The sequence below is a fragment of the Cladophialophora bantiana genome, assembly GCF_000835475.1.
Source record: "Cladophialophora bantiana CBS 173.52 unplaced genomic scaffold supercont1.24, whole genome shotgun sequence".
Taxonomy (NCBI): Eukaryota; Fungi; Ascomycota; class Eurotiomycetes; order Chaetothyriales; family Herpotrichiellaceae; genus Cladophialophora; species Cladophialophora bantiana.
Window position 1 is genome coordinate 225,397 of NW_015971598.1, and position 13,762 is coordinate 239,158.

Below are 13,762 nucleotides of genomic sequence, written 5' to 3' on the forward strand. Positions count from 1 at the left end.
TTCTAAATTTTTCTTTTTTCCGTCGGTAACAAAAGTTGTCCCTCGCCGGTGCCACGATAAGGGTATTTTACTTCTGAAGTAGTGCGACTGTAGAGTACTCTCGGTACATTGGCTTTGTTTAGCCTTGCCGCCTTTTTAATCCCTGAGCTGAGCTCCGAGTACATACTTGTGGGCTCAGCATCTCTTTCGCGGCGCACACCTTGTGCGAGGGAGAGTTTCGCCTTGAAGTTTCAACTAGGCTCTTGAAGGCGAGGAGGCAGGGTGAGGGTAACATCTTGCATCCAGTATCCGTACCTTTAAGCTGTACAGTCGGTATAGGGTACAAAACTAAAAACTAATCATTGCTGATGTATTCTCAATATCGTTACAAGGTTTCGGCAGGTCTCGTTGCAGCTCTATGTGGACATCGTCTCAGGGTGGAAAACAATTCGCTCTCTTCTCACCGAGTACATCAATCTTCGCTTCCGTTGCTCCGTAACAAAATCAACCCGCCAACACCGGGTGCAAAACGCCTCGCTAACGTTGGTGAACGGTTGAATCATCCTCCAACTCCATCAAATGCTCTAACGCAAACGTTTAGAGCTGGATCACGTCCACTTCGCTGAAATCGGGTGGGGCGCCGCTGTAAACACAGCGACCTTTGGAATCGAGGCCTTGCCGAACATTGCTGACCCAGAGGTGACTGCTGAAGCGGCCCATTCGATGCACCTCGTCGTCACTAACACCGAGCTCGTCCCGAGGAATCCAGATGACAGGCCTTCTGGCTCGTAGCGCACTGTGTTGGAAAGCCCTCTGCACGAGTTTATCGCGCTCGTCAGGCGTCAGGTCCTCCAATTCATCGTTGACTCCACCAAAGAGTGCATCAGCAAGTTGATTCCGAGCTGCTCGTTGTGCCTCGACGTCCTTTTCCGTGCCGGTCAAAGGATTAAAGTTATTAAGCTTGTCAAAGACGTCCTTAGGTGGTTCCACGTGGCGTTTGTGAGGCCTAGACGCGCCCTCTGATTGCGTCAGACTTCTGCTTAGTGATGGATTCTCCCAGTCACCAAAGTTCGATGCGCGTCGGTTCCTTGTGTTGTCCCTGTCGGCCCAGGACTTGCGGTGGCCTCTTTGCGAAATGGTACGCGGGACGAGACCTTTGGTTTTGCCAGCTGTCATCTGAGCTGCTGCTTTCATCATTCGCAAGCCTCTGCTTTCTTGGTCTAAATTCATGGCAATCTCTGGGTTCTGGAACTCGTACGGCTCAAGGTCAGGCAACTTTTGAGACCTTTGTCGCCCGAGCCTGGCCCGTTTATCCTTCTCAATGTCTTGAAGTTCGATTTCCTGTTGTTGGCGGTCTTCTTCCATGGACTGTCGCTCATTCCGCTCCAGTTGATCTTCAAGATCCTCATTTTCGTTCTCGTTCTCGATTAGTCCATGTTTCTTTTGCATGGCTCGAGCAAACTCCTCATCACGCCGAACCGCATCATCCTCAAGAGTAATAGGAAGATATCGAAACAATGGGCTGAAAGCGTTGTTTAGCAGCAATTGATAACCGGCGGTGAGGATGAGAATTATAATCATCCCAATCGCTTGTCCCGTGCAGGCGACGTTCCCATGTTGATCTCTGACCAGGAAGAACATGCCAATCAGAGCAACTTCCATCACATAGACTCCCACGAAGGTGAAGTTAATGGCATTAGGGTACAATAGGCCACCAGTGTCGCGAGTGAACCGGTTGACGTAAAGCGTATTGTACCTGTAGACAAACCAAAATAACGTAAAGGTGATGATGTTGAAAAGCAGGATCAGAGGCGAGATAACGGAATAGATCAAACCGATGCAAGCCAGATTGGTATACACAGGGAAGAATGTTCCCCATTGGATATTTTGTAATTGGGTCTGTCGTCTGAATTTAGCCCGGGCCGTAGTGTCAAATAGCGGAGCAAGGATGAACCATCCGATGAGTGAGCCGACTTGCAGCAGTGCTCCGGCACTCACTGACAAGGCCTGGAGGAGCATGTAGGAGAAGAAATAGTTGCTGGCCTTAGGGATGTTGGTGCCAAGGAGACTTGGAACGTTGGTCCAGCCGTCCACACTTGTGAACAGCGCAAAGAACTGAGTCAAGGCTGAGGCGATTGAGACGACCAAGAACAGCTGGACGAATAGGAAGCAAAAGTAGTAGCGTTGAACCGAGAGCTCGACAAGCATACCAGACGGTGTGCCCTGACATCGAACCAAGAATCGGAGGATGAGGGGGAGGAGAAATAATAGTAGACCGAGCAAGGTCGCCGGCAACACACCCTGAAGGACACTCCGGAACCAAGCAGGAATCTTGAGAACCCAATGAAGCCAGGTCCACGTCTTAGCAGCAGTATCGAGCTGTGAAAGAGCCGACGTAAAAGCGATGGGAATGGCCCAGAGGATGATCATACCAACCACAATGGCAACAACCCCACCCGTTCTGATGTATGCTGACCACCATGGAATCGACATGTTGTCCCAAATAACATCATTGGGATCAATCTCGACCAAGCGTGGAGCCATCTGCTTGGGCAGATGGTGACTGACAGCTTGACATGCCATGTGTGCTGCGACCTGATGATTGAATTGGACGAACGCCGAGTTCATGAGAGGGAACCGTTCGGGATGAGCTTGGTCATCCTCTATTTCAACATTGAGCCGAGCAACCTCCTTCCGGCAGTATTCGATCGTATCAACCTTTTCTCCTATCAGAGGAAGCGAGGGCATCCATTGCCAGCCGAAGATTGGCAGTCTCATGGTTTCGCGTTCCTTTTCACTCAAATAACGTCGCCAGACTGCATCGTCGGGATCGTGTTCGAAGTTGCACTCAAAGGCAGACGGGTATTCGACTGGTTCCTGTTCGTCCGAGCCAAGACCAATAGCCTTTTTGAACTTTTCGAATTTCGTCAGTTGCTTCTCCGGTCGCGCCTTCTCACCCCCCATTGTACTACCTTGAGAGATTGGGCTCTGTGGTGGTTCTTCGCGAGGCAATTTCTCCATTGATCTTCCCCGGTCACCAAGGGAGCTCTCGTTCTTTGCAGAGGCATCTTTGGCACCTGCCGCTCGCGGCTGTCCGAAGACCTTGCGATTTTTGGGTGTTGTTGGGCTAGTTGTCTCTCCTTCTTCGTCGTGGGAGCTGCGTCCCACTTCCTTTTGTTCCGCTTCGGTCGCCACGAAGCCGTTGGTAGTGTCGATAGTATCATTCACTCCTTTGTTGACGCCACGAATGCCACCCAGAATTCCTTTGCCAACTTTGTCCAAACCGTGAGTGACTGCGGAGATGCCTCCCCCAATTATGGGGATATTGAATCTGTCCCGTTGAGGTTCAGAGGCCTCTTCTTCCCCACCATCGCCCGAGTCTGAGGGAACGGCAGCCTGATGACCATGAATGACATCGTGAAGGTTATGCTCCACCTGATGAGGGTTTCCAGTTGTAGTGCCGTGGCCATGAGCAGCTCGGTCACCAGCTTCATTTCTAATGGTGGCTCGCAGCTTCTTTTCCTCCTTGGTAAGTTTCGTGCCAGCCTCCTTCTCTGCTTTGGCGACGTTCTTCTCGTGCTTTTTGAAACATTTCTTGATAAGCTCGGTCTCTGCTGCTTCGAGAGTTGCAGCTAGCTTATCGCGCCATTTGATCTTGTTACTGAGCTCGTCGAAGTTTCGGTTGATCCAGATGTTTCGAAGTCCACCAGGGAATACGTCATAAAGACCGTCGAGGGCCTCGACTGTGCACCACTTCTGAGGGATCGAGCTCACCAAGACAGTGGTAGCAGAAGCACGGAGACGATGTTGAGGAGATGTCAAGTAAGCCTGCCGCATCCGGATGTAGTTGCGTAGTTCGTCGAAAGAGACATAGCAAATCCAGACAATCAGACCCAGGGCCAAGAGCCAGTGAGCCCAATATCGCCCGGTGTGATTGGGAGCCACATTGCCCCAAGCAAGTTGGTCCAGACCCGTGACATTGCTTGCGTTTACGTTCTTTCCGAGTGCAAACTGAGCCCCACGACCGTCGATGAGATTGAGAGGGATGAGAATGGGTAAGATGACCAACGCAGCGGGGACAAAGATCTTGAGAAGCGTACGTAGATATCTCAGGAAGAAATAGGCGTCCAGGCCGCACTTTTGGACGAATTCAGAGTTGGAGGTAGCAGCCACTGGCTTGATCCATTTCCACCAGCCTGAAGGTGTGGGTTCCGTCCTTTCTCTTTCTGGCACAAGGTATGTTCGGGGTTGGTATATTCTTGCGAAGCGGTCCTTGATGACGAGAAATAACCCGATTTGGATGCCGAACACTGCTATGGCAGTCACCAAAGAAGCAGCGAATTGACCTGCGCTTTGGCCATTCTTCTGTTCAGCTGCGGTGGTATTACCACCCAGATTTAATGTGTCGTTCAACGACATTTTGTATTATGATTGATTCCCTTGCAGATTTCTATCTCTTGTCTGTGAAGAGAGGTATTGTATAATCAAGGCTCGTTTTGAAGGATTGGTAGAAGCATGACTGGTTCTCTTGTGACGGCGTGCGTGCTCGCTTGGAATAGGGAGAAGGTCAGTCGACGTCAATGTCAGGGCGGTATTAAACAGGGCATAGCAGCTGGTCAACGAGACCGTCCTTTCGGGGGGCTCGAAATAAGTAGAGGGACAAAGCGACGCGAAGGATAAATGAAGGTAGTTGTAAGAAATGGATAATGGAGGAAGATCAACACAAAGCAAGCAAGATCAAAGTTGGATAAAGGGCTTGCAGGGTACGTATTGTGACGATCGAAGGCAGGGGACTGAGATCGAGAAAGACGTGTGAGGATCGCATGCTCTTGGTGTTTGGAGTGACGTCGTGGCTGGAGCATTGCCAATCGCGCAGAGGCCTTCAGGGCGCCCAGGGCGTCCACAGCCAATCAGTCCAGGGGCAACAGGCCGTGTCCAAGCAGCGGCGCGACAACTAGGGACGCCTAGGTCACTTTTAGTCTAGGCTGCCCGGTTTGGCGCCCAAGAGCCCACATCGCATTGCGCACGCCCGCATGGCAAAGGGCCCAAACCACCATCGACCTCCAGCCGCTGCCATCAGGTTTCAATCGTGCCCTGTCCAACTGCAGCAATGCGCCGTGGCGCAGCACGCATCTCATTTTATCGACTGGTGACAGATTGAGCATTTCCTACCGACAAGCGGCAGACAGGCGAGACGCCCGCACAAAGCCCCTACCTACAATTCAACAGCTGGAGAAACATGAAACATCAATGCGAGCCTTTGAAATCTCTATTACCTTGTACGAGTATGGAGTATTGTTAGCCTCTGTACCGAGTACTCGTAAATTGTCCAGGTGCATGTGTGTACAGTACCCGGTAATACGAGGTAAACTGAATTGTTCTGGGCATCCAGCCAGTCAGGCTGCTCGCAGCCTTGCGAGCCTCGGGAACGAAAGAATCCTCTAACCTCCTGCACATCGCAAGGCTGTGGATCCAGCTAATACTCAGCTCTCCTGCGACAACATTTTTGTCAACATAACAAAGAGCAAGCAATAGCCTGATTTCCTCTTTGTATTGCCCTTGATATCGCTAGTGTCCGCCTCCCTGCAAAAATGAGCGAATCGCCAATCGCTGTGTCGAAAAGCCCGTTTGGAATAACGACAATCACAATCACCCGCCCCCATCGCCGCAATGCAGTGAATCCATCCACTGCCCGCGCCCTGTACTCTGCCTTCATTGACTTCGAGGAAGACGCCTCTCAGAAAGTCGCTGTTTTCACCGGTTCCGAGGGGGCTTTTTGCGCCGGTGCAGACCTTGTCGATCTGACAGCGCAATCCAAGAAAGACCCAGCCACTCTCGATCCGCTGGACAGAGATCATCTACAACCAGTCCAAGATCGCAACTGCGGTCCGATGGGCCCCTCGCGGCTGCAGGTGAAGAAACCAGTCATCGCTGCCGTGGCGGGCCACGCCGTCGCCGGGGGCCTCGAACTGAGTCTTTTGGCTGACATGAGGGTTGTCGAAGAGGACGCAATATTCGGCGTCTACTGTCGTCGCTGGGGTGTGCCCCTGATAGACGGCGGTACAGTCCGCTTGCAGGCCATTGTTGGCCTGGGACGAGCATTGGATATGATTCTCACCGGACGACCAGTTTCTGCACCGGAGGCCCTGTCAATGGGTCTAGCGAATAGAGTCGTCCCAAAAGGCAAGGCGCTTGAAGAAGCTATCAAGATCGCCGAGTCATTGCTGAGATTTCCAAACGGGTGTATGAATGCCGATCGGAATTCGTGCTATTACGCGGCATATAGCGGCGCGACTTTTGAAGATGCAATGAGGAACGAATATGACCACGGCGTGAAGGTGTTGAAGTCGGAAAGTATCCCAGGTGCTGCTCGGTTTGCCGCGGGCCTGGGGAGACACGGTGGATTTGACAAGTTGTGACCTGTGCAGTTTCGCCGGTTCTGGCCGGTGTTAATAATTCATTGATCAATGATGTGGACACTCTTCTTGGAAGGCTGGGGTCATTCATGACAAAGTGGATTGCCTACGGATCTTCTCTGATAACTTCTACCTTGCTTCCTTTCGTCAACGTCCCCCATAATAGCCTGCGCTCTCGCCGCCACCAGGATACTGACCCTGAGCTTGGTATGGATCTTGATAGGCTGTCTGATATTGATAGTCTTGCCCTTTTTGACCATATCCATAATCACCAACCTCCTGTCGACCGTATTGCTCATATCCCGGAGGCGGCTGCATAGGCATAGGACTAGGCGATCTGTGACCGGAAGCCGAGCGGTCTCCCAGCAATGCAGCCTCGTGCAACTCTCTTGATCCACCTAGTTCACTGCCATTTGAACCAAGATCCTGTTCGTCCAAGCCGCGTGCCCCGCTTCCAGGGAAGCCGCCCATCAACTTCGTGTATTTGTTGAGTGAGCCAGTAACACCGTGTACACCGGGAATAGGCAACTTATCGGCCATGCTCAGCATATTACCCAGGCCGCCACCTCCACCGTGCTGCTGTGTTGGTTTATGCCCGGTGAAGTTGCCGAGAACGTCACCTACCATCCCAAGTGGATTGCTCCCGTGGCTGCCAGTCTGATGTCCTCCTCCAGGAATGAAGTTGGCCAGTCCACCAAATCCCCCAGTGTTGGACGACGATTGGTGGCCCCCGCCTCCTCCATGGTGCTGTTGGCCTGGAAGGAAACTGGCAAGTCCTCCCAGTGGGCCAGCATTTGTCTGGTGGCCTCCGCTTGTGCTCGGAGCGGAATGTTGGATATGCTCATTGACGCCGGCTTTGTGATTTTTGCCTGCCCGCACCCCTTCTGAACTCAACAAAGTCTCGAGACTGTGCCCTTTGTCAGGGAGGCCGTCCACCCATCTTCTGACCGCAGTGAACATATTCCGGTGGACCTCGAGCCCTTCGTTTCTGATGGCGGGATGATGGAATATACTCTCGACGTCGTGCATGACCTGTTGCACCGGGACATCAGGGTGTTCCCAAGCATATAGAACCCGTGGAGCGACGAACTTGAGAATCTCGGCCGCCACATTACCGGCAGGTTCGTTCAGCATATTGCTAAAGTGGTCCTTACTCAGCATCGAGTGCGTGGGATCGGTGGAGTGCGGGTCCGTCCAGACCTCGTATTGGTGTTTCGCAGACGATGTCAGAACACCCTCACTTCCAGTTTGAAGCGCCTTCGAGATTGCGTTAAGAATGGGTCGCACAAAAGGCGCCAAGAGTGAGAGGATAAAGACCGTCAAAGTCTCGGTGATGCGGTCGACAAGTGCCTCGAGGCCAGGAATCTTTTCAATGATTCCGCTGATCGTCCGAACGACTTTGTCACGGAAGGCAAGGATCGGATAGATCTGAGCGACCGTCTTGGCCGGATCAAAGTTAGGGAGGCCTTCAAGAGCGCTTGATGCAGGTTTCCCAGATTGTGATGGTTGGGTTGGCACTTGTGCTAGAGCAGCTGACTGCATAAGCTGTGAATTATGAGGGTCTGGATGTTGTGGTTGTCCTTGTTGCCACGGCTCCATCGATGGTTGCTGCCAATTCTGATTCGCGCCGGAATATTGGTCGTGTGCACTATAATTTTGGGCCATTCCTTGGTCGTGCCACTGAGGTTGATGTTGAGGTGGCAGATTGTTAAAATTCTGCGATTGATCATGCCATTGCGGTTGTTGTTTATATTGAGGCTGATTCTGATCCCAATGGGGTTGGTAATTGGGTTGAGGCTGTTGGCTCCAAGCGTTCGCATCATACGCTTGAGGCTGCAGGGGGTAACTTGGATGAGATGCCCGGCTACTCTCCCAGTCATCTACGCCCCTTGAAGACTCCCCATAATCATCTATTCCACGATACCCGCCCTGCATCCCGTACCCTCCTTGTTGATTAGCACGTGCTTGGGCTTGAGAGCTCGCTTGCAACTGTTCGGCCTCATCGCAGAGACCTTTGGTACCGGGGACTTTGGAGAGAAGTTTGACCAATGTCGCCAAGGGATTTGACGACTGCGCCGCTTGTTGAGCGGTGCCGAGAGCGTTGTCCATTTCATTAACTTCACTCTGGGTGAAATGGTCAGTAGCCTCCCCAAGGACGGAGTGATAAAAATCGACCATTCCGAAAGTGCCTGTGACAAGAGGGAAAACGTGCTTTCCACGCAGGTTAATGGCGGTGGCCGCCCCAACATGAGGGAACACATTGTGGAAGCCCATTTCACGAAGTGCAAGTTCAACGTAGTTTGTGTGAGCACCGAAGTCTTCCAGTGTGTGCAAACCTTGCCCGAGGCATCTCAGAGCCTCAGCGAGATCTTCGTCTTTCCCTTTAAAAAATCCGTGGCCATTCGTATAAAGACGGCCGTGGTGGATACTACGTTCGAAGCTGTACTTGACGAAAGCCGCGCTGGTAGCCCAGTCACCTTTCCCGTTGGCAATATAATTCTTCATACCGGTCTCCATATCGACTTGAAGCTCAATGTCTCTAACCGGGCCTCGGAGGCGGACATCGAACTTTCGAGCGTCTTCGTTGTCATTGTAGTCTTTAGGATTGCTGGGGACTCTGTTAGCATTTATTGTTGACGCTGACGGAGAGAGTAACACACTCGATGTGCTCTTCAGGTCGATATACGCCTAAGCGCTCTGAGGTGACCTCGAACTCGGCCGTAGCATAACCGAATCCAAGGAAGGACAGCAGCCAAACCAAGATGCGAATGGTTTCTGGTTGTGCCTTCTTCAAAGCCCCGGTATCCATGGCCTGGGAATAGTCCCGAAGCCAGTTCCTGGACACGAGTGCTTAGCCTGGGGTGTTCACTCCAACCGGAACCAAAACGTACCCAAAGTAAACACGTTTGATCATCATCGAGTTCCATTTGTGATGGTGGATACACGCTACTGTCTTCAAGACATCTTCGATATCGCCATGACGCCAGTTCTTGCCCTCTACTGCAGAGATCGAGGCGATATCTGCTCAAAGCGTCAGCGAGGGTAATCTCAGATATCTTGGGGTCACCGTACTTCCAGCACCAAATGCATGAGCTTGGAGGGTAAACAATATCAAGCCCAGGAAGAGCACGAGCACGACATTCCGCGTGAATAGGGCCATGGCTCACTGCTGCAGCCTTTACGAAGAGGTTGTTGGTGTCTCTGAAGCCCAAAAAGCGGGGGGTCAGGAATTGGGATTATGTTTTGGACGAATGTCAACGCCAAGATGGAATTCGCCCTGCTTTTCAGGCCTTCGCTGAGAGCACCGTCAGGCGTTGAAATATGTACATATCACCAGTTGGACGGTACATCACCCTCCGAATGCCAGGGCTCGCGAACGCAAGTGACTTAATCGATAGGGGGACGGTTGGGAGTGGTCGGCATACGAAAGTCTTGCAGATAGTAGGTACCAGCCACATTTCCTACCCCACTGAGGTTGCCAGCCTCATTAGCCCAGGTGGAATCTGACCAATTGTCCGATTTGAATCCGCAGAGGTACTTATCTGCACTGCCACCGGTGAACGTACGCCGAATAACAAGTGATGAGTCAACATGCGTTTGGTACCTTGCAGAGCTGAGCCGTGGAAACAAAGATCGAGCTATGCATGAGACACTTGATCTAGGTACCGCCTTGCCCCGTACATAGGAAGTCAACCGTTTTGGGAACATCCCAACAATGGCCATCCCTTGACAAGAATCCTGAAGGCCTACAAAAGAAATGGACCGCTTTCTGAACATAATCCAGACTCGTAAATTTTTCAGCTTTCTATCAACTAGAAATACATCTCATAACGGCGGATATCCCCACCGACCGTTCTGCTGGACAAGAATGTGGCCCATGTAAAGTCCGATATCGTTTTAAGCCAGCCGTCAACCGTGAGATGTGGCATCTGTTCCATCCTTTGTGGAACCAACATACCCAACCAGAAAACCCGCATCAACCCATCTGGTATCTTTTATGTTTTCTCATCTGTCATTTCCTCGCCCAAGGTGCCGAATGTGCCAACTCCCGTAAACCCCCGTGGAAATAAAAACCGCCAATATGATGATGATGATCGTTGTCTATCATGATCCTCTTGACCTTGGATATGCTCGGAAAACTCCATGCTAAAATCAGAATCGTCTTTTGAAATCGCTGTGCCACCGTACTCCCCATTGATCCTATCTTCCACAAATAGCTGGTATCATGATGTCAACTTCGTCGAATCGCTATGCCTTGCCGGTCGTTTGAAAAATGAACAAAAATTTTCCTCGTCGTGAGATACATATGTACAAAGCAAAGCTGGGGGGTGAGAAGGTAGGGTAGCGTGGGAGGGAGGTTGTCAGGTACCGGAAAGCACAAGGCAAGCGACACATCATAACACCGGCCAGAACGAATACAGCGACACAACGACAACGAGCACGGAGGTAGAGGAATCCAAGGATAGAGATTCTCTTACCACCGGCGGGTGGCAGTTGTTTGTTGCATCATGCCTGGCGAGATGGACGACGGCGGGCTTGCGATGCGGTTGCCGGTGGAGGGATTCACAATCGGGATGGCGTTGTTGCGAGAACGGATCGCCGACGGCTGATGGATTTTAAGACTGCTGTGGTTGCCGATGAAGGATGGCGGGGACATGTACGCAGACGTGGCGGCAGAGGAAATGGACAAGGCAGGTGTTATTTGTTGTGGTTGTATCTGGGATTGGAGTGGAGACGAATCGGGCGAGCCACTCGACAACGATGAGCGATCCGACGAACCTGACGTTACCGACTGACGCTTTGCGAAGTCAGTAAGGGATGAAGTTGTGGAGAGAGGCTCGCCACACACCTCATCGAAAGTCAAGAGGTTTGGGCAGAACTCTAGATCGTCATCCAGATCAAACGACCGTCCTGCCTCAAACCGCGCCCGGTATGCAGTCATGCTTGGAGGCTCGGTGACAATAATCTCTTTGACCACTTTGGGCGCACGGAACTGCCGATGGGAGTTTTGAGCGGCCGATAATCGGGGTGCTCGTCGAGACCGGCCATGGTGGCTATGAGTCTGGGGCATTGGTTGCGGATTGGTTGCCTGGTGTTGCTGATGGGCAGTGTAGTAGTAGGTCGACATGGCGGAGGTAGTTGAATCTGATTTGCAGCTATGAGGACGACCGGGAAAGGATACAGAGAGGTCTAGGACGGAATGTAGCGGTACAGTTGTATTGTCGAGAGGGATGCCAACCAAGCAAACAGTGGCAAAAAAACAAAGGTGTCAGCTGATCAATAAGGAGCCTCTTGGAACAAGCGCAGGAGGGTTCTATGCTGAACAGATCTGGGTTGGGAAGAATGTGGTGAAAGGCGTCAATGGAGGAAGTAGGAACAAGGCGTGAGAGGAAGAGGCTGAAGGGAGGGCGAGAGTGGGTGGCAGGTTGTAGATAATGGCAGCGTAAGTGAGATGGAAAGCAGCGGTGGGATGGTGATGTATGGTCGATTTTCGCGAACTGTCTGGCCAAACAGGCGGTGGAGGGAGCGCAGGCGAGAAGGCGAGAAAAAGGCAGAAACCGGGAGAGGTGAGAGGTGCGTGGTGGGTGAGGGAAGGATGAGCGCAGGAAGCCGGCGAGGGCGGGAAATATCAGGGCGACCAGCCCCAGCCAGGGCTAGTGCCGTTAGTTGAAAGTGCAGGACAAACTTGGGCACAAGACCCGCTTTGTGCCAGTTGGTGCCCATTGGCGGTGCCTGGAACGGCGGCGCCCATTCGCTGCCAAAACGTCTAGGCGTGGCCGACTAATGCGCCCTAGGCCGCGACGAGGGCTTCAATTTGCCGGGGGCAGCCACGAAATTTGCCTCTGCCCGGCTCCACAGTCTCGGAATAGCCCAACGCCCTGCGCGTAGGCATGCCTGCTCCATGCGTAGTTCTGAGCACAGGGACCGACCACCATGGCCACGGGGCCAGAGTTGTTTTGATCCTGCCCCGTCGCTCACCCACCATGCGCCAATCCCGCTAATCTCTTCGAGCCTAGAGACGAGCGCTTTCTGCACGAATCGTCTTCGCCCTGCCTCCTCCTCTACCCTTTGGGAGCCACCGAGGAGACCGCGTGGTTCTTTTCCCACCACCGCCCACTCCCCCCCCCAGACTTGGCCTGGAAGCTGCCAGCTGCCAGTACATCGTACTGCTCCTACTGCTTCTAGCTACCGAGTCCTACCCGGTCCATGGCCTGCGCCCCTCCTCCCATGATGGATGTGGAAAGAATCGCTGCTTGCGCCGCCGCCCTTTCCCTTTCTCACCTGTCCCTCATGCATCTCACCACTCACCACTCAACTGGTGCGCGAATCGTTTCCATTCACGCCGTGTGTCGCCCAACCCGCTTGATGTCTGTCCTGGCCCTCCTTCCCGGACGCTTCTCGCGTCGCATGGGTTATTTCGGCCAATGTGAAAGCTGCTCTAGGAAGCGTCTGGCCTTTGCAGATCAGGGAATAGTTCTGCGTTTCCGGCTCTGATTTGTGCCATCTGGGCCTGGTGTGGCCGACCTTTTTCCAACGACCAGGAAGATAAAGCCCTAGGAGCAGACCGCGAAGATGGCGCATGCTTCAATGTTCCAAAAACCGAACACACCATTCCCTAACAACTACTTGGTACGAGGTACAAAAGATTCCCCGCGAACTCATTGCTCCTTGTCGCGTGATATGATAGCTCCGTCTCAGTGATCACACACGGTTACCCCCACCCATTGCGCCTCAAAGGCCGACTTCATCTCCCCCTGTCTAAGAACCACGATGAACTCGGTACGCCTGCCTACGCACACAGAGAAACTTTTGCTGTTAGTGTTCCCAACATCTTGGTTGTCGGCAACAGAGAATGCAGGCGGGAGAAATTGTTGTCGTTCTCGTCCATCTCCCTCGTATGTCCCAGAAGAGTTGGTGTTCGGGAATGGGCTTTGCTGTCAGAATTGGCCGGTCTGGGCCTTGAAACCAATGTTCCACTGGGCACTGCAGGCTGAGCAAAGCAAGCACGAATGACGCTGGTGACGCTGTGAGGGTGTCGGCTCCTGGAGGAAGTCCAATCAACCCCTGAGATGTGGGCGACCGGGCGCCAATCTGTGAACCCCTTTTGCGCCATTGACGCAGAACAGACACCACATACGAGGTAAATCGACGAAATGGCGCGGAACAAAGTCGCGCTCGGATCAAGGATTTTCCCCTGCCGGCTATTCCTTCCTCGCTTTTCCAGAAACTCACTCATCTCAAAACACGTTACCCCAGATGTTACAGTGCAAGAGCACCATTGAGCCTTTTTTGCTCTCATAATCTGCTGCCACTATGCCACAAGCGGAACATGCCTTATTCGGGCGATATAAAGTGGAGTTTCCGAG

General features: G+C 52.6%; 4 protein-coding genes across 4 annotated transcripts; 1 reads left to right on the plus strand and 3 right to left on the minus strand.

The window, feature by feature from the left end:
* Positions 1-576: 576 nt before the first annotated feature.
* Z519_11849 (uncharacterized protein) lies at positions 577-4,398 on the minus strand (the record flags this gene model as incomplete). The annotated part of the gene is made up of 1 exon (XM_016769559.1): positions 577-4,398. The coding sequence occupies one exon, from the start codon at positions 4,396-4,398 to the stop codon at positions 577-579; it is 3,822 nt and encodes a 1,273-aa protein (XP_016614195.1).
* A 1,172-nt stretch (positions 4,399-5,570) lies between these two features.
* Z519_11850 (uncharacterized protein) lies at positions 5,571-6,398 on the plus strand (the record flags this gene model as incomplete). Its single annotated transcript, XM_016769560.1, has 1 exon — positions 5,571-6,398. The coding sequence occupies one exon, from the start codon at positions 5,571-5,573 to the stop codon at positions 6,396-6,398; it is 828 nt and encodes a 275-aa protein (XP_016614196.1).
* A 144-nt stretch (positions 6,399-6,542) lies between these two features.
* Z519_11851 (uncharacterized protein) lies at positions 6,543-9,555 on the minus strand (the record flags this gene model as incomplete). Its single annotated transcript, XM_016769561.1, has 4 exons — positions 6,543-9,003; positions 9,056-9,232; positions 9,287-9,416; positions 9,468-9,555. 4 exons carry the CDS (start codon positions 9,553-9,555, stop codon positions 6,543-6,545), a joined length of 2,856 nt encoding a protein of 951 aa, XP_016614197.1.
* Positions 9,556-10,869: 1,314 nt separating this feature from the next.
* On the minus strand, positions 10,870-11,523 carry Z519_11852 (uncharacterized protein; the record flags this gene model as incomplete). The annotated part of the gene is made up of 2 exons (XM_016769562.1): positions 10,870-11,193; positions 11,245-11,523. 2 exons carry the CDS (start codon positions 11,521-11,523, stop codon positions 10,870-10,872), a joined length of 603 nt encoding a protein of 200 aa, XP_016614198.1.
* Positions 11,524-13,762: the final 2,239 nt, after the last annotated feature.